This window comes from Anabrus simplex, chromosome 2 (assembly GCF_040414725.1).
Source record: "Anabrus simplex isolate iqAnaSimp1 chromosome 2, ASM4041472v1, whole genome shotgun sequence".
Taxonomy (NCBI): Eukaryota; Metazoa; Arthropoda; class Insecta; order Orthoptera; family Tettigoniidae; genus Anabrus; species Anabrus simplex.
This window is the reverse complement of record NC_090266.1, coordinates 848,988,341-849,011,997: the sequence shown is the minus strand read 5'-3', so window position 1 is coordinate 849,011,997 and position 23,657 is coordinate 848,988,341. Positions and strand designations below refer to the sequence as shown.

The 23,657-nt window shown below is 37.7% G+C and overlaps 1 protein-coding gene across 11 annotated transcripts in view; it reads right to left on the bottom strand.

The window, feature by feature from the left end:
- LOC136864508 (protein boule) overlaps window positions 1-23,657 on the bottom strand; it is a 350,930-nt gene that overhangs the window by 125,639 nt on the left and 201,634 nt on the right. For 3 of the 11 annotated variants that reach the window (XR_010859321.2, XM_067141576.2, XM_067141575.2), the window contains exon 9: window positions 8,645-8,747. The exons of 3 other annotated variants lie outside the window; for them this stretch is intronic. Coding sequence is in view for 6 of the 8 variants with exons in the window: in XM_067141576.2 (XP_066997677.1) it covers window positions 8,673-8,747 (75 nt within the window). In the remaining 2 variants the exon portion in view is untranslated. Of the gene's footprint in view, window positions 1-8,444; window positions 8,751-23,657 lie in introns of those variants that run through there. 5 more of the 11 variants (XR_010859320.2, XM_067141572.2, XM_067141571.2 and 2 more) reach the window with 3 other exon arrangements.

The following is a 23,657-nucleotide window of genomic DNA, read 5'->3' as shown; positions in this document are numbered from 1 at the left end:
CCACACGGCCAACTCGCTCAGTTAGAAAGAAAACTATTGTAAAGAGTTGAGTCTAAAACTTAATCCACAGAAAACCAGAGTACTGGATCATAAAAGGGGTGACAAGCTTTAAAAAGAAGTTGTCAAAAAAAAAAAACTAAATATGGACGGCTATAAGCAGCAATGGTAGAACAGATAAAAATGAGCAAAAATTGAAGGAGTAAGTGCCTTGGCTAGTATAAAAATAATGGATACAAAATGCCTAACATCCAATATAAATTGTAGAAAAACATTTCATTCAGTACTTAAAGCCAAGTTATTGCATGAAGCTGAAATTTGGGGAGTAGATTATGGAACTGTAGCTTTAGATGTGCTCATTAGTAAATTTTCCTAAATAGTTATGGGATTGCAAAGGTGTACTCCAAATAGTGGAGTGAGAATGATGTAAAGTCCTCTCCGTGTAAGGACGTACCCTAAGGGTGCAACCTTACCCTTTCTCCCCTGTAATATTAAGGTATCGATTTATAGTTACTTTTCTTGCTGTTGGGTCTTTTGCAGTGTCGGTAACCATACAGTTTAGGGACCCTACTTGCCGATACGTCGTCTTACATTTACCGTTAATCTGGCACGTTGGCAACGTTCAATCACTGTTCTAGCGTGAATTGCGTGTTGCCACCGCATTGCCGTTAAAGTCACTAGTGATACATTTGCGAGAATATTTAAAGCATATTTTCTTTTTCTGTGTGATTGTAAATCTATTTGGCTAATACCAGGTAAGTAAAATTGTGGCATGTTCGGATAATGCATTTAATAACATAGTTTGTGTGAAATGATGAAAGTGTTCAAATACGCCAGTCTCATGTCTAGATCTACCGGTACATGAAATACGAGTTACTCTTGCGGGACGAAATTTTGGCAGTAGAACTTATAACATTATTATTTTCAAATCCGCAGTGAACTTGAAAGCTGACCTAATTTCCGTTTACGGAGCTTGGCACATTAGTGTACCTATATGTTTCCTGATAAGCTTGAAGATATAACCAGCCTGCAGGCTGAAAATATGCCCAATAATCTCTCTCCTTACTGGTTACTGGTACCGTATTGAAGAGAGAAGGAAATGTTCGCGCAAAAGAAAGGTAAGTCATTGGATGTCTGGAACTTTCGAAAATCACACTGCAAAGACTTATTAAATAAATTACATCGTTTAACACGCCCCTCTTTTCAAGAATATGGTTAAAGTTCGCCTACTGTATATCAAAATAAAGACAGATATATATGTGACATTAATTTGAGTGTGCAAGTGTGTTTATTTCCTTAATTGAGCTCATTGAGCGTGGAAATCGACTTAATTATGAATATCTTGATTTATTTTATCTTAACTTTTATCATTTACTAGGGTAGGGAAACATTCATTATCGGTGTTTACATTGAGGTTAGTTTGTTATGGTTATGTCTGATGATTTTAATATGTAACCAGGCAGGTTGGCAGCAGTGATCAGCCATTACAAAAAAGAGAAAAGAAGAGCATCGGGCGGCGATATTTACTTTCTGGGGTATTACCTTACGTGGCGATTACTTTATACCTGGGAAAGAGATACGTAAAACTGAAAATGAACCTGAACTTTACACACTTGCTAAACTATTAAGTAGAGAATAGAAGGAACTATAAACAGCAAAATTATTTCTTTATCAGAGGAATATGAGAAAAATCTAAGAAGGGGTGAAAACAGAAAATTACATGTAGTTAATCAAGAGGTATCTTGGACTATATAACTTTGTTGTAGTGATGGAAATATCTCAGAAGGCAAAGGTTGTCTAACTTGTAATATAAATGTAAGTAATATTTATTGGATACATATATATTTTAATTATTTCTTGCAACATTTCACTAATTGGAATGTGTCTGGTCTTTTCTAGTACTAACAAAAAGCAACTCCGTGAATTAGTTATGATCACAATAAATGAATACCCTCTCCCGAGTTGGGGTCATCCATGATTGGGAGAGAAGAGTATTCGTTCATACAATCTCCTCTATACTCTCTCGCTACCTGCAAATGACCGAGACAAAAATTGTGACTCATCTATGTAGTGGACCACTGACAACTGGTCCACAGTCCAGTCCCAGTACTGAATCGCAAATTTTAATCGCACTGCTCGGTGCTGGAATATAAGCTGCTTATCAGTGGTGGGTCTTCTTACGCTCAAATAAGGTTTAGTCTACGAGTCCTCCTAATTACACAAACATTTTTACTGCCCTCGAGAAGATTTCTGGCCTGGGCAGCAGTAGTGTGACAATCTTGCAATACTTGAAGGACCAAGGACCTGTTATACCAGGCCTCCAATGGCCTGATCCGCATCATGTCTAATAGGTACAGAGTACAGAGTCATTTCAGAGTACTCTGGACATTTCCAAATGATGCACTAATCAAAATTGTGGCATAATGAATGCTTCATTCATTCTCAATTAGTGCAACAGCTGTTGCAGTGTCTTCTCGGCTAAGAGGCATCTTAATTCAAATGTGAGAAAAAACCCGAAGAAATTTTGTAATTTGTAACAAAAATTATACCATATGCAACACATTACGCAGAAAGGGACCTGAAGTCTGATTTTTCATATTTGAGATTTTTGTGGTTCTAAAACTGGCATTACTAAACATTTTAAAAAAGAGCTCACATTTCTACATGCAATACTTCAGATTATATTAATTACCGACTGTTGCTATTAAGAAAACTGCATCTTGAGAAAATTCTATCACAACTTTTTACAAATTTTCTTACCAGTTTTCATGAAATCAAGTGGTGAAGACTAACACCGCTGCATAAATCATTTGTTAAGAAGATCAGTAGGTAGCGCAAGACATCAAAATCTAGAAATGCAATTCTTACACCCCATACACTTTTGTTCACCTCTGTTGTCTAATTTCCATTGCCGACATTGGGTCCCTTTCCATGCAACAGGTCACGTACATTAATACTCTGGTATCTCAAAAGCTTTTAAAAATGAAAAGGCTTTACTGCCTGTGGGTGCAATAAAATCAGCACCCAGCACTTAGGGCTGAGAAGCCGTTCATAGAGTGGTGTTTATGACCGCTTAGCTCTGAAATTGACAGATGTTCCTTAGCTCATAAAACCTTCGTAAATGGAAGCGTCTCAGTATGTTTGTGATTGTTTCCGATTCAATTAATTATAAGTTCCACCTTTTTTCCTGTCAGTGTAGTAGAAACAACTGAAAACCCGGTCAAATCAGTCCTATGAAGGTTACACAAAATATCAAGAAGTTGGAAGGCCCCATGTGGTACTAAGGCTGTAAAGGATGGCCCCCAGAAATGGTTTAATTATTGCAGACAAATACTTCTTTGAGGTGAAATTGTGTGCATTTTTCTGTTTGTATGACGATTGTTCCTATGGAGAAAAAACTGACTGCTGTTACGTATGCTTTGAATCTATATCGCAATAAACGATTGACTGGTAAAGTATTGACCATGATATTCTCTTTAGTGCCACGTATATGTATCAGTATTCGCCATAACATTCTCTTCTGTGCCAGGTACATATCCTGAACACACGGAGGTCCAAGCCCATATTCTGAACTTGCCCCAGAATCAAAGTGATTTTAATGACTTAAAAAAGACTTACCTCCTCGATGGATTTTAACTTGCGACAAACAATCTGAAAAATTCAGTTATCTACATTTACGTCCCACTTACAGCATTCAAACATTCTAGACAGTAAACTGAATTCTGAATCACAAGCATTCAAAAATTTTGCTTCTACTGCCAGAAAAACTTGCCTGACGTGAGAAAATGTGGGACTGAATGAGACGGCGGCTTCATGCATGGTATCAATGGTATCGGTGGGCATTTTGAACATTTCACATAAGAAATTCAAGTTGTATGCTGCTACATTCCTGTATCTGTTTGTTTCCCCATGATTAATGTACTATGTAGAGTTGTAGAAAGGGAGTTCTAATGGAAATATACAGTTTCTGGGCCCATGTCCATATAACGTATTTTCTTGTGAGGAATGTTCCCGGAAAGGTTGGTCTACTTTGTTACACCTGTGTACTAGAAATAAATCCACATTATTTTTTACATTCAGAATTTAAATTGCAATATTAGAAAAATCTCAATTAAGTCCATTAAATAAGAACAAGCAAGCATGGATGACCAACGTCTCCTGATAATCAAAATGAACCAACAGACTGTAAAAACACACACATGAGGTATTTAACTTCTGCACTCATGTTTGGACTACTTCCCATAATGATGGGGGTTGGGGACTGAATGAAGAAAAGGAAGAGATATTCCACTAGGATATGAGGGAGACAGAAACAAGGTACCATGTTTAATAGAATGCCGAATTTACTAGCATATTAAACTCCCTTTTTTCCACTTTTACAGCACAGAGAGAGAGAGAGAGAGAGAGAGAGAGAGAGAGAGAGTGTGTGTGTGTGTGTGGTTTTTTTTTTTTTTTGTTCAAAATGCGATAACCTCAAATTCTGTGAAGTGAACGCAAGACTTCTAGGCTATAAAGAGCTATAAATTGTACATGTAAACATTCTACACTATTCTTTAACAAACTTATGAATGTATTTGATTTATACTGGCTATTTCCACTGGAAGGCAGCATTTCTAAATGTAAAAAGACAAACGGTGAACACGACATTTAGGCCTACTGTATATATGAAGTAAATACAATTAATTTTAGTTACTCATATCACGTCATTCGTTTCATCTTATTCATTCTTCTGATGAGGTTGACATCAGGAAGAGCACACGGTTGTAAAAACTCGCTACAAAGATTTGTCTCGCTACATACACAACCCTATAGAGAAAAGGCATAAAGATATTATTATGCAATATTGATTCAAAAGAACTTTATGGCCAGTCATTTGCCTCTCATTTGAGCAGTAGACCTACCACACAGTAAACCTGAGTAAACCTGATCACTGCTTTCATTTGAATTATCGTCTTGTGCCACCAACTTCCCTACTACCAAAGTGCTGTCATTCCAGACGTCATCTTCACTGCAATCTCGACCGCCATGCACTGCAATTGACAGCATTTGAGGTCGCATCTTTTTGAAACTTTTAAAAATAGTTTCTTTCCCGACGATAGAGTCGAAACAATGAGAATCTATTCCCAAAAGGGTTTTGGAGATTGTCTCCGATATTCCCAGTTGGTGTATGTGTAGCAGAAGCCACTCCTTCTGAATAAAGCCACACTGTAGAAGGCGTGCCAAACCACCAGCTGACAACTAGCGTCTGTTAAGAGTTGTACTCCCAAATGTGATACAGAGTGACAGGAAGCATTCTTTAGATAACTGCAGCTGTTGAGAGCCAGACCCTTATTTTTAAGTACCGGTATATTTCATGCTTGTTCTTTACCTAAATAGCTGTAAATGAGATACGAGCGAGACCACATTGTTTAGGTTAGGTATGCTATCAAGTGCCCAGATAGTGCCAGAAGTTCCACGACGGAAAGAATGAAAATAAATAAGAGGAAAGTTTGCTGCATTTATGGATATCTACAGGTGTGGCAGTAATGAGTTTTATTATCATAATGTTTAATTTCATACGTTCGTTGTCTATTTTTTTTATTAACGCATAGTATGTTTTGTTTGGTATTTCCAAAAATCGGAAGTGAGGACGTAAAATCAATATTATTATTTTAGTTTTACTTGTTAGGTTCGTTGTTGTGTAAAACAATCGTTATGATTGAATTGTTCTTACCATGTTCTAAACTTATTTCTCTCCAAAAAATACATATATTGGCCTGAGTTACGAGATATTAACAATTACTTTGGTTTTTTTCCTATTTGCTGTACATCGCACCGACACAGATAGGTCTTATGGCGACAATGGTATAGGAAAGGCCTAGGAATGGGAAGGAAGCGGCCATGGCCCTAATTAAGGTACAGCCCCAGCATTTGCCTGGTGTGAAAATGGGAAACCACGGAAAATCATCTTCAGGGCTGCCGACAGTGGAGTTCGAACCCACTATCTCCCAGATGCAAGCTCACAGCTGTGCGCCCCTAACCGCACGGCAAACTCGCCCGGTGATCATTTTGTTAAGGATCTCGCCTGCTATATTAATAGCAACAACCGTGAATACTTATTAACTAAAGTGAAGTATTTCCTCATCCCAAGGTGGTGCAGCTCTTTTTAGACATACCCCCAGTGGAGGGGAGTTGCATTTACCATTCTTACCGCATATCAACCTTCCTGCCATTCGTCAATCTCTGGCAGTACAGTACCGGAAATTGAACTAAGGCTCTCAAGAATGGCACCTAATAGTGATAACCATTACGCTGGCAGACATTCTGAACTACAAAACACACGACATTATATCATGACTGATACGTGTTTGCAATGTGCAGGTCGGACATGAAACTATTCCCTTATTTGTGAGACATCAGAGCTGCACCAGGCCTACACTACACAGAGGCGGACATTTCTTAACTACAAAACACAGATGTACCTCATGAATTTGACGCGTTTTCATTGTGTGGGTTGTACGGACGAAACTATTCACAAATTTGTGTGATGTCATAGTCCTATCTCTGCCAATAGGCGAGACACAGAGCGGCGAGTGGAATCACCTGATGGCTAACAACAATACTAAAAACGAAAGGGATATAAGATAGTAATTTATAGGCGTTAGGTAAGTTGGTTGTTAAGATTTGAAACTCACATGATTTCCTATATATGTGCATATATTAACGGACGATGTACAAAGAATATACACGTGCAATTGAAGTCAGTAACTTAGTGTGACATACTGGAACTAGCCTTCCTCAGAACGGCTACTCCAAGTACATGCAAGTGGACTCTAAAACATTAGAGTAACGCTGAAATGCTAAAACGATGTAAAAAGAGTATCGTGGAGTCTCACAGCTTTAAGTTACCAACTACGATAAAACCCAGAAGAAATAGGGCTTAAGTCGAGAATCAGAGTATGAATGATGAATACCAAGTGTTAGCACCACCGTTCTAACTTGATCTACTAAGAAATATTCTAAGTAGCGAGACCTCTTGGAGAATTGATCGCGATTCCTTGACATGAGTGGAAGGCAAGACCTCCAAAGTGAAGACTGAATACAATAAGACACTTGTTCCTTCAATTACATCCGTATTTAAAGGAACTAGCAGTTGATATGGAAGTCTCCCCTACTCTCTACCTAAAGCCTTTCTGGCTTCCTATTGGTTCTACCATCTCCCCCATGTATCGTAACTCCCACCCTCTGTACGTGGCAATTATTATTATCATGAACTCGACTTCTTGCCTTTAACCGTATCTCTATAACCTAACTCCCCCATTCAAATACTTATCATAAACATGATTCTCTGTGTCGTATCACTTAATTGGGTAGCCCATTAATTTTAAGTATCGGATCCTTCAAACTACCCCTTTTCTTGCTATCTACAAATGATAGGACGTGATCATTTAGATTGCCCGTATCGACTTCCTCGTAAGACCTCCTGAACTCACAAGACTCTTTTTTTTAACTTCATTCCTTATCACCCGAACACATGGTTGCTTAGATAGCACGGCCAATGGATTGAGTTTTCAAAGTAATCACTATGTACTACTTACATTATGTAATGCTACTCGATGCAGGTTCATGTCCTTGGACATGACATCAGAGCTGCAATAAGGCTTGTACCCACTTCGAAGTGGAAAGTTGGTTTTCTCTGACGAATTACATTGGGAGGTCTTGTATGCAAGATTTATTTTTTCATTTTCTTCGTCTCGAAAAGCCAGGGGGGGGGGGGGGGGCGTCTAATACGCGAGGGAGGGGGAAGGGAATAGACGAGTAAATATGGTATTCAATCGTGGCCAACTAGTGCTAGCTTTCAATGAGAGGGGATAGTGGTGAGGAACACAAATGCCAATTAACTAAGGTATGGTTTCGGACAGCAAAGGAGTAAACAGTTTGGTTGGGGTATTGGAACATTCTGATGCTTATACAGTACACTTTGAAGTGTTATATCAGTATTGTTGAATTATAACAATATTATCCTATTTTAGCACAATCTCACAAATATTTTACCAAGATTTATAAATAAGAAATCACAAGCATTCAAATACTCTGCTTCTACTACCAGAAAATCTTACCTGATGTGAGAAAATGATGAGCAGAGCTCAATAACACACCAAAATTATGTTCAAGGACCTCCTGAACGATAAGCCACAAAGCAAGTATTCAATTTTGCAGGCCTGTGTAATCCATGTCCCAGCACCGAAGGCATAAATAATTTTTATGTTAGAAAAGAAGAGAGAGGAAAGAAAATTATGATCTTAAACAACAGCAGAGAAAGTTCAAAGCAGCTGTGTCATTGGCAACAATAAACTGATCATCGCAGTTCAAAACAGTTGGGAACACACTAATCTAAATTATACCGAGTACTAGAATGAATCTACGGTACAGGTGCATGTAAATCAGACTACATCTTTTAAGCAGAACAAATTTACTAAAACAAAAGTTCATAACAAGATTATCCAAAAATGTAAGTCTTAATGCAGGTACAGACTAACATTTAAGTATGTCAGTGACACATGCTCATGGCAAACTTTCACATGAAGTTAAAAAAAATTAGACAATATCACAACTATTATCTCCATAGTTCAAGCTTCATGCAACATGACACCATGCAAAATCGCACCTGACCCATAGTTGTCCTGCATCAGGACTCAATACAGCCGGTCCAGTACTGGTGTCAGGTATGGTAAAGGCAGCGCTCCCTCCGGAATCAATCCCACACTGGACTGCTGGCATGACAAGTCTAAAGTTAGACTATAACTTCACAGTATAAACCTCTATCATAACTTACAATTTTTCCAGATATATTCAATCTGTAAGTAAAACTCACCTTTACAGAAGATCAACTAGCTCTAGAAAATTTGTAATCCAGTACTAAATAGTTACACATTATTTTACACTTCTGATACCTCGATCCTTTTATCAGTAACATCTGACAAAAATATTTACATTTAAAAAGACAAAAGCCAACCCGTACTGTCCATATACTGCATGTCGTGATTATGAACAAAGTTGTTAATATGGGAATGCATTTTGTGAGTGAAACTGTCAGAAGGAAACGTTAACCTGCAAAGTTTGAAAAACATGTAACTTGACATATAAATACCAACACACTATCATTTTCTGCAACAATTACTAACAATATTAAGTGTTTTAAACTACAAGAGATTAGGTTTGTATATGTTTCAGTATCTGTCAACAGTGCAGCAGAATTATAACCAAGATAATACATGAAGAACTGGTGAGTGACCAACAGTAATTGTGCAAAAAATAAAATTACTGTAGATCATTTATAGACTAATACCTTGCAGACTAACATATTCCAAAGTTAGAAGCAACATAGAAATTTAGGAAATTCAATTAATATCATCTCGATCAAATGTAATGACAAAGAATTAAAGCAAAATGATAGGTGTAATATCCAACGGCATAATTGACAGCATGGTCTAGGTAAACTGTGTTTATAAAAGCAAGACTTGAAATTTTCACAGTCCCATAGACAGATCTCATTTAAAAAATAATGCTCAAAAAAACATTTGGAGTTCTATTTGATTTCTTTTCTATTAAACTATTATTTATCACTGGCATCACTGAAAAACATGAAAGTAGTTAGTGGGACGTAACACAAGTAACATTTTTCTTCTCCTCCTCCTCCTCCTCCTCCTCGTTTTGTTCCGTCCAACTAAGGATCATGTCATTTCAACAGTTACCTTTGAGCTTTAATGTTGGTCCAGTATTCCTTCATTCGTAGACAGTGTTGCTCCTTTCGCTCTTTCGTCCATGCCTTTCCAGTATTCAGCTTCAGCTTTGGTTGGAAACTGGCATTCTTGGAGTTTTTCTTAAGTGGGTCACGCTCCTGGGTATCTTCAAATGAGACCCCATCTCCTGCAGATCTTTCTGTACCTTACCGAACCATGCCCCCATTGCCTTTTTTTCTTGGAGGAAAGTGAAAATGCGGTTGGTTAACCGTGTTGACTTAATTCGGGCCATGTGTCCATAAAAAGTAATCCTTTTCCACATCACGTTGGTTATTTTGTCCATATGCGAATACAACCCCTGGTTGTGCCATCCCCTAAACTCGCCATTGTCTTTGACTGGACCCAAGATTCACCTCAAAATCTTCCTTTCCTTAGCCTCAAATTTCTCCATCACGCCTTCTTTGTTCATGGTGAGATATTGTGCTGCATATAGAGCCTCTGGATGGATGATAGAGCAATAGTGTTTATTTTTTGCATTCAGAGATATAGATCTTTTGTTATAGACATTTTTAGTGAGATGGTAAGCCATTTCAATTTTATTCATGCGTAATGCAAAGGCTTCTTTTATTTGCCTGGCGTGAAAATGGGATACCACGGAAAAAATCTTCAGGGCTGTCGACAGTGTGGTTCAAACCCACTATCTCACGAATACTGGATATTGGCCGCACTTAAGCAACAGCAGCTATCGAACTCAGTTAAAAATACAAATTCACGAATATCTCCGTTATCATAGCCGGTCAGGTAAAAACGTGTAAGACATTAATGATAGAAAATGTAATAATATATAACTTTAGTTATGTAGCATTTATCGATACGGCCAATAATAACAAATGTTTGAAAATTAAATTTTAGGCCTTCCCTTAAACCACCATTTCACTCAGTGTGAATTAAATTATTTATGGCCTAGATTGTGGAAACTTATTCTCCGAGTTCATATACCGATTTTCATTAATTTCTCTCCAGCCGTTTTCTCATGATGAACGTACATACATACATACATACAGACAGAAAAATTATGGAAAATAAAAACATGAATTTCCCCTTGTTACTGTGGTCATGACCGGTACAGAAATATCATTCTTTTCCAATTCTGAGCAATGTACAGACAAAGCTTTTAATTTTATTTATATTGAGATAAATTAAAATTAGTCTGAACTGTCTCCAAATGGCTCCTAAAATCTCTAGAAAAGTCACTAGTTGTTATAATTGAAATTCTGTCACTAAGTTACTAAAAAAGACCCTGTCTAGAGACTAGTCTCTAGAATCGACTAGACTGATGTGAACTGTGAATGAACACAAACATAACACGCGAGAATGAGATATTGACAATATACGCATCGCGGTTAACAGGTTTCAATAAACATCGCACATTCGCGCACATTTCTCGCATTAATAAACGTCGATATTTTGTTTGAAATATCAAGTGGCAGCACGTCGGCCTCTCACCACTGGATACCGTGGTTCAAATCCTGGTCACTCCATGTGAGATTTGTGCTGGACAAAGCAGAGGCGGGACAGGTTTTTCTCCGGGTACTTCGGTTTTCCCTGTCATCTTTCATTCCAGCAACACTCTCCATTAACATTTCATCTCATCTATCAGTCATTTATCATTGCCTCAGAGGAGTGCGACAGGCTTCGGCAGCCGGCACATTTCCTATCCTCGCCGCTAGATGGGGGCTTCATTCATTCCATTCCTGACCCGGTCGAATGACTGGAAAAAAGCTGTGGATTTTCATTTCGTTTGAAAGCGGCCAATGAGCGAAGGACTTCTGGCCACTGGCGTAAAAGAGCTGGAATGGCAGGATTTGAAAACTGTTTGAATTTCACCAAAAAGTAAGCTAAAATCGGGAGAAATAATAGAATAATTGGAAGGCGGGAAAAACTGTCGAAAATTGGGAAAGTTGGCAGGCATGGATCTACATTGAGAAAACTTTAGTACCCTTCAGATTTTATTCTCTCTTTTCCATTAGATTCATGTAAGATTATATTCTAGACCTAGATATTTCTTTGCTATTAGACATAAATGTGATTTTTCTTCTTCAACTTCCGTGTTGGTTTATTAGAGTGTAGATGGATCAGATCTATCTTTCTGAACATGGGTGGAAGTTACAATCTTCTGAATGTGTTACCTGAATATCTAGGCATTTAAAAATCAGATAATAATAATAATAATAATAATAATAATAATAATAATAATAATAATAATAATAATAATAATAATAATAATAAGGGGGTGGATTTCTATGACACGTCATATATTTTTCCTTAACATTATATCTTATAGCTTGCATTTTCAACATGTTTCCAAGCATGATAATCAAAATTAAACAGGTTTTATTGGGCATATAAATGCATATTTAGGCTTTAAGTTTTATGGCATATTTTGAACAAAATATCATAACGGTGTAACCGTCCAGGCTTCTCCAGCCATACTTTTACGTGATATCACTCGATATCAAGATTATCCGCCAGCGGCAATTATTTATATGACATATTTATTTTAACTTCAATCATTTGTAAATAAGGCTTTTGGAATCGTATTGTATATATTAGAACATCATTTATTATTTAAATTAATATACTACATAGGATAGGAATTCATTATGTATTGTAAATATGGTGAATGATGAGACAGAGTTGTTGTCATTTCATCTCATACTTGTGTACACGGAAAAGTTATTCTTGAAGCGGGGAATTTATGACGAGTCACTGGGTTAAACTCATGAGCAAGGCACTACACAGCTACCCACGTGCAAGGCTAGTAGCTTGGATACTACATCATCGCCACGCCTACTGGTTACTTGTGTAGAATGAAGAGAGGGAGATGATAATGCGATCTACGAATCAGATGCTTCGTTGTATAGATTTTGGTATTAAGTTATTACCAAGAGTGGGAAGAGCCCGGTGATATATTATCTAGCGCAGAGCAACCCTCGAGATGCTCACAACACTACCAGAACATCAACTACTTTATTGATTTTTGAGAAAGTGAGTGGTCGCTTCGAGAGACAGTTATTTTCGTACAGTGTGTTGTCGCTTCGACACAGTACTTAGTTGCTGTGATGTTGTCGGATCTGCGTGAGACGAAACAAGCTTACGGCTTGTGAGATATTCAGTAATTATTCTGGACGAAGAACTACGTTTAGTTCAAGTCCATGGCATTTGGTACAAGTCTGTATAGTATCAGTAGATTAGCTAAGTTGGATTGAGATTTCTGCTAACATGGAAAAATCCATATCTCTGAATTTTCTCCTCCTACAATCAACGCTGATCAATTTTCACAAGTATAGGGCCAATGTCTAATTTAAAGACTAGGCAATTAGGGAGTGCTAGTCCAGATAGCCCAAATCACATCACAGAAGGATGGATGTCCATGGAGCCAATTCTACAACAAGAAGAGGGGAACGAGTAACCACGGAAAATAGATGACCTCAACGGAAGCTGTAATTTGTGAGCTTCAATTAGATAAAGCAAGCAACAGTTAATTTCAGTAACATAAATTCTTAAATCCCTCCACGCTTTAAAGGAACTTTTCCGATTCATCTCATTTTTTTAAAAATGATAAATTCATTTGTATTTTATATTGCGTTAATTTTCTTTCTTAAGCGATACTTAATGGTAAATTATTTAAAATCCTACCCCTGTGATTTAAGTCTCTATGCTAGTAAATATAAATTTTGCTTTCCAGTTTTGTTTAAAACTGTAACGCTGGCGCCCAAACATTACATAGAGAAATGGGAAACCATGGAATGATAATTCTATTTACGTGGCAATTTGCGGACAAGCCACGTATAGTTTAAATTTATATTCATGTGTCCCCAGGTATTAACTTTCATCTCCTCTAATGAGAACCTGAGGAGAGAGAACAGTTACAACGGCATATTTTGTAAATTTTCATTTGAATTTTGTTTTATAAAAATCAGAATAAGCTCTAGAAATTATTTTTCAGGATAGACTGGAATATACTACTGAAGAAACATTCTGAAGTAGAGTATGGAATGTTTCTAACAGGTAGGAGCTATTGTTTGCTAGCTGGGTCAATTCCTGGAAACTGGGCTATTGTTTACACGGAAGCAGACTTAATTCTCAGTTTTTTGTCATTGTTCTTATATCTCTCCTTCGCCCTTCCTTCTTCCACCTTCAACACACTGAATGACTTTGGTCATTAGGGAGCTTCAGTCATTCAGTTCCTTTCAATATGCCTAAAACGAAAGTCTCAATTTGTGGGAAGTTGCAAAGTTTTGTTCGAGAGTTCCATGAAAACATATTCAGTATGGATGGAGTGATATTATTCTGTAAATTGTGTGAGGTAAAAATTACTGCCGCAAAATACTTCTCTGTGCAACAACACTAATACTGTAAAACATAAGAATTGTGTAACTAGATATTCTGCACTCGAAAATAGGCAACGTCTGCTATTCAAAACCCCGACATCAAGTGTACAGTGTTCACAATTTTCACAAGATCTCTGGAAGATAATGGTTTCGTCTAATATTCCTTTAAAGAAACTTAACAGCTGAAGCTTCAGACAGTTTCTTCAAAAATATACAAAGCATCCTGTTCCCAATGAATCTACTCTCAGGAAGGACTATCTGACCCCTTGTTATGAAGAGATGTTGGATATAATAAGGCTTGGCGTGGGAGACAGTAAAATATGGATTTCAATAGACGAGACCACAGATGTGGATGGAAGATATGTAGCAAATGCGATCGTTGGCACGCTGAAGGAAGACCGGCCTGGAGATATGTTCCTCCTGACATGTGAAGTGCTAGAGAAGACAAACCTTTCCACCACTGCAGCTCTCTTTGACAATTCAATGAATCTGTTGTGGCCAAACGGGGCTGACACTGACACTGCTCCGTACAGGGTGAAGGCAGCCAAGGGACTTAAAATGCTATACCCGAAAATGATACATGCGACATGTCTTGCACATGCCTTGCATAGGGCAGCTGAAGAAGTTAGAAATAGCTACCCTTAGTTAATAAATTAATATCGAACTGTAAGGAAGTGTTTGTCAAAGCTCCACTTCACGTTCAGAAATTTCAAGGGGAAGCACCTTCACTACTCCTACCTCCCAAGCCAGTTATAACGCGATGGGGGACTTGGCTTGATGCCGCAGTGTACTATCGCAACGACTTAGATGTCGTGGAGAAGATCGTGAAGTCTTTTGATGCAGAATATTGTCCTCCATAAAAACCACTCAAGAATTTTTTTTTTTTTTTTTTTTTTGCTATTGGCTTTACGTCACATTGACACAGATAGGTCTTATGGCGATGATGGAACAGGGAAGGGCTACAAATGGGAAGGAAGCAGCCGTGGCCTTAAGGTACAGCTCCAGCATTTGCCTGGTGTGAAAATGGGAAACCATGGAAAACCATCTTCAGGACTGCCGACAGTGGGGTTCGAACCCCCTATCTCCCGAATACTGGATACTGGCCGCACTTAAGTGACTGCAGCTATCAAGCTCGGTGGATTTATTTTCAAGCACTACATTCAAAGCGGACATGGCATACATAAAGTCCAATTTTAATTCTTTACCTGGAGCAATCACGCAACTGGAAGTTTCAAGTGCAGAACTAAGCGATGCACTGGATGTTGTAAAGTGCATTGAACAGGAATTAAAGCATGCGAAAGGAACAATAGCATCTAGGGTGTGTAGAAATTTAGAAAATGTACTTGAAAAAAAAAAAAGCGGACTTGTGTACCTGCATGGAATAAGTGACAATCTTTGTGGAAACCCTTCATCTGCAGATTTCCAGGAATTTTCTCCAAGTGATTTAACTCTATTCAAGTACGCTCCCATTACACCATGTGATGTCGAAAAAAGTTTTTCTCGCTACAAGACGATACTCGGCGACAACAGGACGGGATTCTCATTCAACAATCTTAAGATGCATGTGATCACAAATTGCAATAATTCTGATAATGGAGACTAGATCAGGTATGAAATTTTCATTCAAATAACATGTGTTTTGTGTATAAATTAAAACTGATTGAATATTGAATAGTGAAAGTAACTATAGTGTTTATGTCTTCCACAGAGTCCGTCCTTGCCTAGGAGTATGCAGTGTAACCTTAACGAGTTCATGAAATATTCATCATTTTAGTTCATTTTGGGTTAAAGGTTTCGAAGAATTAAAACTTTTTAAACTCTAAATTAATTGCAGCCTGTAGCAATCGTAATAAAAGTGTTTCTAAGTAACGTAGATGCTATTCATTAAGTCATATTTTTTAGTTTTTAGGTCATAAATTCATACATATTTCATACATTTTTAGGTCACCATAATAATAATAATAATAATAATAATAATAATAATAATAATAATAATAATAATAATAATAATAATAGTACCGGGAGGTACACCTCATCCCCGTGCATTTAAATGAAGTGCCTTGAAGAACGCTATATATCATATAAAAATTGAAACATCTAGTACAAGGAGTTGGGAATTTGATCAAAAGATGTCACTACTAAATGATGGAGTAATATGTTATTTTCAAGTTTCCTAAACTGACTGGATTCCTTTGTTTTGTTTTGGTGTATCACAGGAAGTTCGGTCTTTTCTCCATAGATGCCTCTATTAAAGAACTGATGTCATGCACTCTGGTGCAAAGTGGAATAACTAGAGATTTAAAAAAATTGTGTGTTTATAGGTTTTCTGAACTGAATTGACTTTTCTTATTTTTAGTACTGCAATATTTGCAACACTTCTTATTCATCCCGCCAGCGTTGGTTTCTGACTAATCAGAATTTTCATGTATTTATTTTTCAGCCAATCAAACGTTGCTTCTACCTATTTTATCCGCTAATAAAAATGAGACGGTGTGTCCAGTTTTAGTCCAGAGCCTTCTCGAACCCTCCTCTCGGGTATAAAAGCTGATGCCTTTTCGAGCTAACTTGTCCTATTGATCGCCGAATTACTGAGTATGTGTGTTAGAGGAGACGGGGGGTCCTCATTCTTCGGCAGGCAGAACATCATCCCAGGTAATAGCCACCAGTTTTCTATCTCCTCCACAAGCTGAACCGGAGGGGAAGGTTCCAACCTTTAACTATGTAACCATCAATTTCCTAAAATGTAAACTTTCTTCTTTGTCATGTAAAATTTCAAATCAAATCAAAATCTCTTTATTTGCAAATGAGGTGTCTACCTCGATGGCAAATGGTACACTAAAATACATTGTCAAGCACTAAATGTTAAATTAACAAGAGAAGAAAATTTTCCTACAATACAATATTATACAATTTATGCTAACAATTTTTTCTATTAAACACACAGCTCATCCTTAATAAATTTATATTGTTTACAAAATTCTACTTATAATATCTCATGTACTACTTACAAATATAGTCACCTGACATACAGTACGTGAAATTACTTCAAATGATACTATACAAGTGGTATAAGATTAAACTTTACATTGCATTTATTTATTTATTTATTTTTTTTTTTTTTTTTTTTTACCCATTCTGTAACCTAAGTAGCATAACGACCTGCTGCGTCTTAACCAGAGCCCCTTTTGCCACCACTTTTCAGAGTTCCTGAAGGGCCTTCACAGCTACCGTAGCGGTCCCAGGGCCCTCGAAGTCCCCACTGTACTTCACCCCTACAGGCAGTCCCCTACTTTGGCTGTCCAAACTCCTTAGACTAGGGGATGGAATTAATTTATTCACACACATTTTTTTATTTACAATAACCTGCACTGGTCGAATGCCCTCTAACACTTCATTTATTTTCTCTCTTGCTGTTTATTCTCTTCTTGATTATCTGTACAGATTTTGGAAAAGGATCAAACACTACCCCTGGTAAACTGTTCCACTCCTTCATACCCTTCTCAATGAATGAAAATTTACCCCAATCGCTTCTGCTAAAATTTCTTCTAATTTTATACTTGTGGTCAGTCCTGCCGATATAATTATTTTCCAACTGAAGCCTCTCACGGATATCTCCCCATGCTGCTTCTCTTGTATAGGCTCTATATAATCCTATAAGTCTAGTTTTCTCCCTTCTCTTACTTAAAGTTACCCACCCAAGTTCCTTTAACATTTCTGATACACTACTCTTTCTCCTGAAATCCCCTGTTACAAATCTTGCTGCTTTCCTCTGCACACTATTTCTTTTATTAGGTATTCTTGGTGAGGATCCCAAACACTGTTTGCATATTCCAATAATGGACGAACCATAATTATGTAACTTTTTTCTTTTAATTCTTTATTGCATCCTTTAACCCCTCAGCGTCACAGCCGTTTAAAGAGCTTCCTACCCCGCGGCCGGATGAGATTTCAACTACGCGCGACAGAAATACATTGATTCACTTAAAGCGTTACTACTAGTATACGAGTAGCCCGATATTCACGGAATTTGGAATTCCTTATGGTAGAACTATGTACATGAAGATAATTACATAATTGTTTCACATTTTCTTAGTCATTTAGTTCCGTGTGATAGAGTTCGAAGCCCTCTTCGGGACAGAGACCCAAGGCACACTCCTGGCAGCAGTACACCGATGTCTTCTTTTCACCGTGTTTTGAACAAGCGATACGTCTCCGAGGTTTTCATTTCTCACTCTTGGGTGATAATTTCCTGATAAAACGTATTTCCTGCAACCTTGGAACTGTATTATCTGATGCGCGCCGGCCTTGAATGTTTCGTTTCCTGCCCGAGAAGCGTATTTTGTACTACGTAAACAAACCTTCCATCAGCTGAAACTGATAAGATAACTGCTCAATGTTTGTCCCTGTGACTTGTCTAAATATCATTGGAGAATCTAGGAATCATAAGTCACTGTTGAAAACTTCCCTTCGACCTGTATGCGTATCTATAGTCTCCTACACGAAATTTCCAAGTACTGGTTCTTCCTCATCGTCACTCTCATCATTTACCACTGCATCGGCCACAGCCACATCATCTATTTCATTATCACTACTGCTAATACTGCCGCTACTACTTCCGACTAAACTTTCATTTGAATTATACAATATTTCAAGCACGTTACTCTCAGCAGGAGATAGCTATTGAGCGCGGTGCGTCACAGAAGCTGATGAAGCTGCAGCAGGACCGAAAGCGGCAGGACGAAAATGAATGAGGGGAATAACATTTATGACGAATCAAACCAACTCGATACATATTTCAGATTAATAGGTCGATACATCGTCTTTCAAACGAGATATATACCATGCACAACTGCTTCTCGTGTCGTAATGACAGAATGCAGCACTAACTGATTCCTACACAGAGCACTCGTGGAGAGTTACGAAAAGACTACAAGCTGAGAAGTACAGACAAATATAATAAATAAACCGCACTCTTAATACAAAATTAGAGCAAAGAACATCACACGAAAAGACCAACTTCTCAGATCATCATTTCTTTATTTTATTCTGTGGGAATGAATGAAGCAAACGGACTATTAAAAAAGCAGGGATTGGTGCTCAGACATAATTGACAAATATTTATCCTTGCAAAAGCAACAACACTTTAACGATTTTCAATTCTTATTTAGAACACTGATAAACCCGAAAATGTCTTCTTGCAAACAAAACAATTTGCATATCCATAACACCAAAACTCTTCGCGCTATAGCCGTAAATGCGAAACCATGTATGGGTCTACACCACGTATAGAGGTCGGCGGCTACGGAAGAAAAGGGGGTCTATACCACGTATAGAGGTCGGCGCTGAGGGGTTAAGTAGCCTCATTATGACATGTAACGATCTGTATGCTTTCCCAACAATGTCATCAACATGACCCTTCCAGTGCAAATTACTTTCAAATCTCACACCTAAGTATTTGCACTTGCCATCTTTTGGGATAACTACCTCATCCTCATTTCATGTAAGTCCTAAGGATTTAAACTGTAAATCGGGGATAGAGAGTGCTTTACCCTCTCGAATTCCCCTTCAATTAATCTTGAGGTGACTAAGATTGTGTAACTGGTTTTCTCTTTTAAATCGTGAATTAACTTGTCCTTCTAGTCACCTCAGTAGTTTGGGATTAGTCTCTGTATTATCGGACTGCAAGCCCAAGTAGGGTTTTAACCTTGGTTTTCTAGGAGCGCCAGTGTACGCCTCCTTACATTTCGAGTTTGGGCCAGTAATTTAACCTGATCTTTTTCACGAAGGCCCAGTAGAATGGGTACTAGATACCCCTGTGTAAACTAGAAGATATTCATATGGTGTTGTAAATTGCAGGTTGTGCCTAGAGAGGCCTGAAGGTTTAATTGTATTGAGCAGTGACGCTCTCTTCCATATTGCAATAGTTAATGGATGCCTTGAGTAGACCGTAAGAGTTTGGGAACGCTGTCTCCTCGGTAGAAGCTGTAGAGCATGTAAGCTCTTTGTGGTAATGTAATAGATATTTGTGTTTCATTCTTTAATGGCCAAATTATAATATTTTACGTTCTTCTGATTACCTAAGTGTGAGATAGAGAATAAAAATCAGTTAATAATCGTGTAATAAAAAGAAGAGATAGAACAGTGTAGAAAATTAAATTTTTGTTGTTGAGTAATATAAATACGATGGAGTATGTGATATTGCTGAAATGCTGACTATGCCCAATTCAACTGATGGAATAAGCAGTATGGAAAAAAAATCCATTTGTGGAATTTGGAGCTAGAGCAAAATTATGCAGCAATTTGTAGGAATGATTTTTATGACCAAGTGATGGCCATTAGAGCACACATTGGCAAATAACATAATAATCATTCAGTAGGGAAACTCAACAATGAATAAATAAATTTTAACTATTACTTTACTAATACTTTGGAAATCTTGGTGTTAGATTAACATGGATTATGGAATGACATTTATTGATATTTATTCCAGTGGTACGCCACTGAAGTAGAATTATTTATGTCGTGGATGAAATTCTTCTACTTTAATCTCACATCCTATGAACAGTGTTGTATAGGATGAGTTACAGTAGGGTCATCCACAGAGTTTTATGGCACAGAAAATTAAAATGAAGAAATGAATAATAAACGCCTAGGAGAAGTTTGAAAAAATATCTTTTTAAAAGCACATGTAAAGACATGAGAGTGTAGGCCTATGAATGTATTGTAGAATTGTGTGATGTTTTGGAACATACTTCTGTGTAAATGTTTCATGTGCAACTTGATATTGGATTTTCTGAACTGCGTACGTTCTCACGTAGCGGGAGTTTCAGATCGTGTTGAACTCAGGACTGTTGCTTTGTGATTAACAATTTAAGTGAATCATTTTAATCTAATAGAATTCTGGAATTAATATAATCTAGCAAAATCTATGGAAGAGAAGGTATCACCAAAGAATCTGAATGAGAGAAAATAAAGCAGCGTAAAGAAATTGAGCTGTAGGAAGGAAATTACTTGTACGAAGATATTCAATGGCTAGGATAATAAAATATATTATGGGGTTAAATTTTAACCTAAACTAAGATTAGCAGTAAACAGTGTCCCTAAAATAATTGTAAATAAGGTGAGTAGGATTAAAAATTATGAATAGGGCTCGGATTCGAGCATATTAGCATATATTTTTCCTGAATAGTACACATTGATAGAAGCCTTTTGGTAGTATTTTCATCTCTCTGGGACGAACAGAATTTAAATTTATCAAGCATATAAATGCATAAAACCGCAGTTTTCAGAATAGAAGCATATAAATGCATATTCTTGTGGTTTTCATCTAAATAGTTCGTTTTTCTTCGAATTACCCCCCGAATTCGGGCCCTGACCATCCGTAAGGTTCTAAAACAGAAATAATTATTGAAAAGCCTATCTGGTGCGAATAATAGAACCGCGGGTTTTTAACCTTTAGTGAGGTCATTCACACGCCCTAATTGGCCTCTGCCGGATTAGAGTGTGACTCGTCAGATAAGCTCTGGAAGTCCCAAGCATCCTTTCACTTTGAAATGCGAGGTATTTTAGTGGTGTGCCTATTTTGGGAACCAGTATTGTTTAGGTGGCTTTTCCCATGAAGTGGTGGAAGATCCGACACGGTCAAGTGAAGTTTCTGCATTCTACTCTCAGTTCTCAGCTCGTAATCGTATCCGTACGTACCTATCGAGTTCTTGTAATTTCCAAGTAGGCGATGCCTAAAGTTAACGAATCTCTGAGTGTTTTACTCCGACGATGTGCAAAGGAAGACCCTGACTCGTTGTCTACTGACGGGAAAATTCTTTTCTGCAAAATGTGCGAAAAAGAGGCAAGTTCTTATTGACATTTTCACATCTACGTTCTTAAAGATATTACTGGTCAAACGGTTGAAATTTGAAGTAAGCCGTATGTGCAGCATACGGTGCCTACCAACTAGGTAAGTAAAGAGAAGTCTAAGAATTCAGAATGTAGACCCGTTAGATCCTCAGATTTTACATTTCCGAGACTGAAATTGATGTTTGGATTTGCTGGTTTTTCATGGGATCGTTGAGAGGGTGCTCGTATTTCTACTGCAATATTTGAAAATAATTTCATAGTCCACAATGCTTTATTTTTGTTCTTTCAATGTATTTTTTCTCACTTATGCGTACCAACCTATTTATTTTCAGATCAAGATTTCGAAGGGTTTTCAATTTTCTCAACATAAAGCCCCAAGTGGGCACGTAGCAAAAGTTGAAGAATTTAAAAAAAGGAAATCGAAGAAACAAGTGCCGATACAACCTTTGTTCAATCAGCAACAGCACTCAGACGAGTTCTCTTCCAGAGTTTGTAGGGTGTTTTTAAGTGCCAACATACCCCTCTACAAGGTCAAACATGCTGAGATTAGAGCTCTCTTCAAGGACTTTGCAGGAAGAGAGTTGCCTCATGAGTCGACCCTACGTAAAAATTACGTTTCTTCAGAGTATGAAAAGGTATGAATTCGTGTACGATTGCCGTATGCCGCATTCCCATTTAAACAATTTAGAAGTAATTTTAACATGGACCTGGCTCTGTCGTAATGAAGGTAATCTCTCGATAATACCTTCATTCCACAAAGAATATTCATTCAGGTACTCTGTTCATCAGGTTCTACACGCAATCAGGGACGACATTGGGAGCCACCCAATTTGGTTATCTATCGACGAGACCACAGACAGTTGTGGAAGATACGTGGCCAACGTTATTGTTGGAAAACTCAGTCCCAGTGAACCGGGGAAGGGCCACCTAATTCTGTGCAGGGAGCTAGATGTGACAAACCGTGGTACCATTATGCGAACAGCGCAAGCAGCTCTGCATAAGTATATTTTTGTTAATTTATTTTTTGAGCGTTTTGCCAAAGAAGAACAAGTACAGTCTGGCTATAATTTCAATGCATTCTATGTATGCTCAGTGAAGACTCTGATAGTTCTGATAGTTAAATATCTCTTACAGTCGTACAACATTTCAAAATCCCATTCATTAACTGAACGGTTCACCCTTCATTTTATGCATTCCTGTTTCAGGCTTGCTGTGGCCAACCTTTTCAGATGAGGAGGTAAACAAAGTACTCGCATTGGTGACTGACACTGCTCCCTACATGATTAAGGCTGGAAGAGCTTCAAGCTTCTCTACCCGAAGATGTTACATGTTACTTGTCTCGCCCACGCAATGCACAGAGTTGTTGAGGAGCTGCACGAAAAAAAAGCCCAGTGTGAACTGCGTCATTTTCTCAGTGAAGAAAATTTTCGTCAAGGCTCCTTCTCGCGTCCGTGCCTTCAAGGCGATGCATCCAGAGCTCCCTTTACCTCCCGAGCCCATATTGACGCGATGGGGAACTTGGATATTGACTGCCTTGTATTACGCTGAAAATCATAGGGCAATTGAAGAGGTAAGACTAGTTGAAATGTTTAAAATCTTCTCATTTTCAAGGTTTTCTCTATCATTATTTCATATCTTTTATCTTTACTCCATCATACAGCGCCTAATATTGTAATTTTCTCAGTTATTC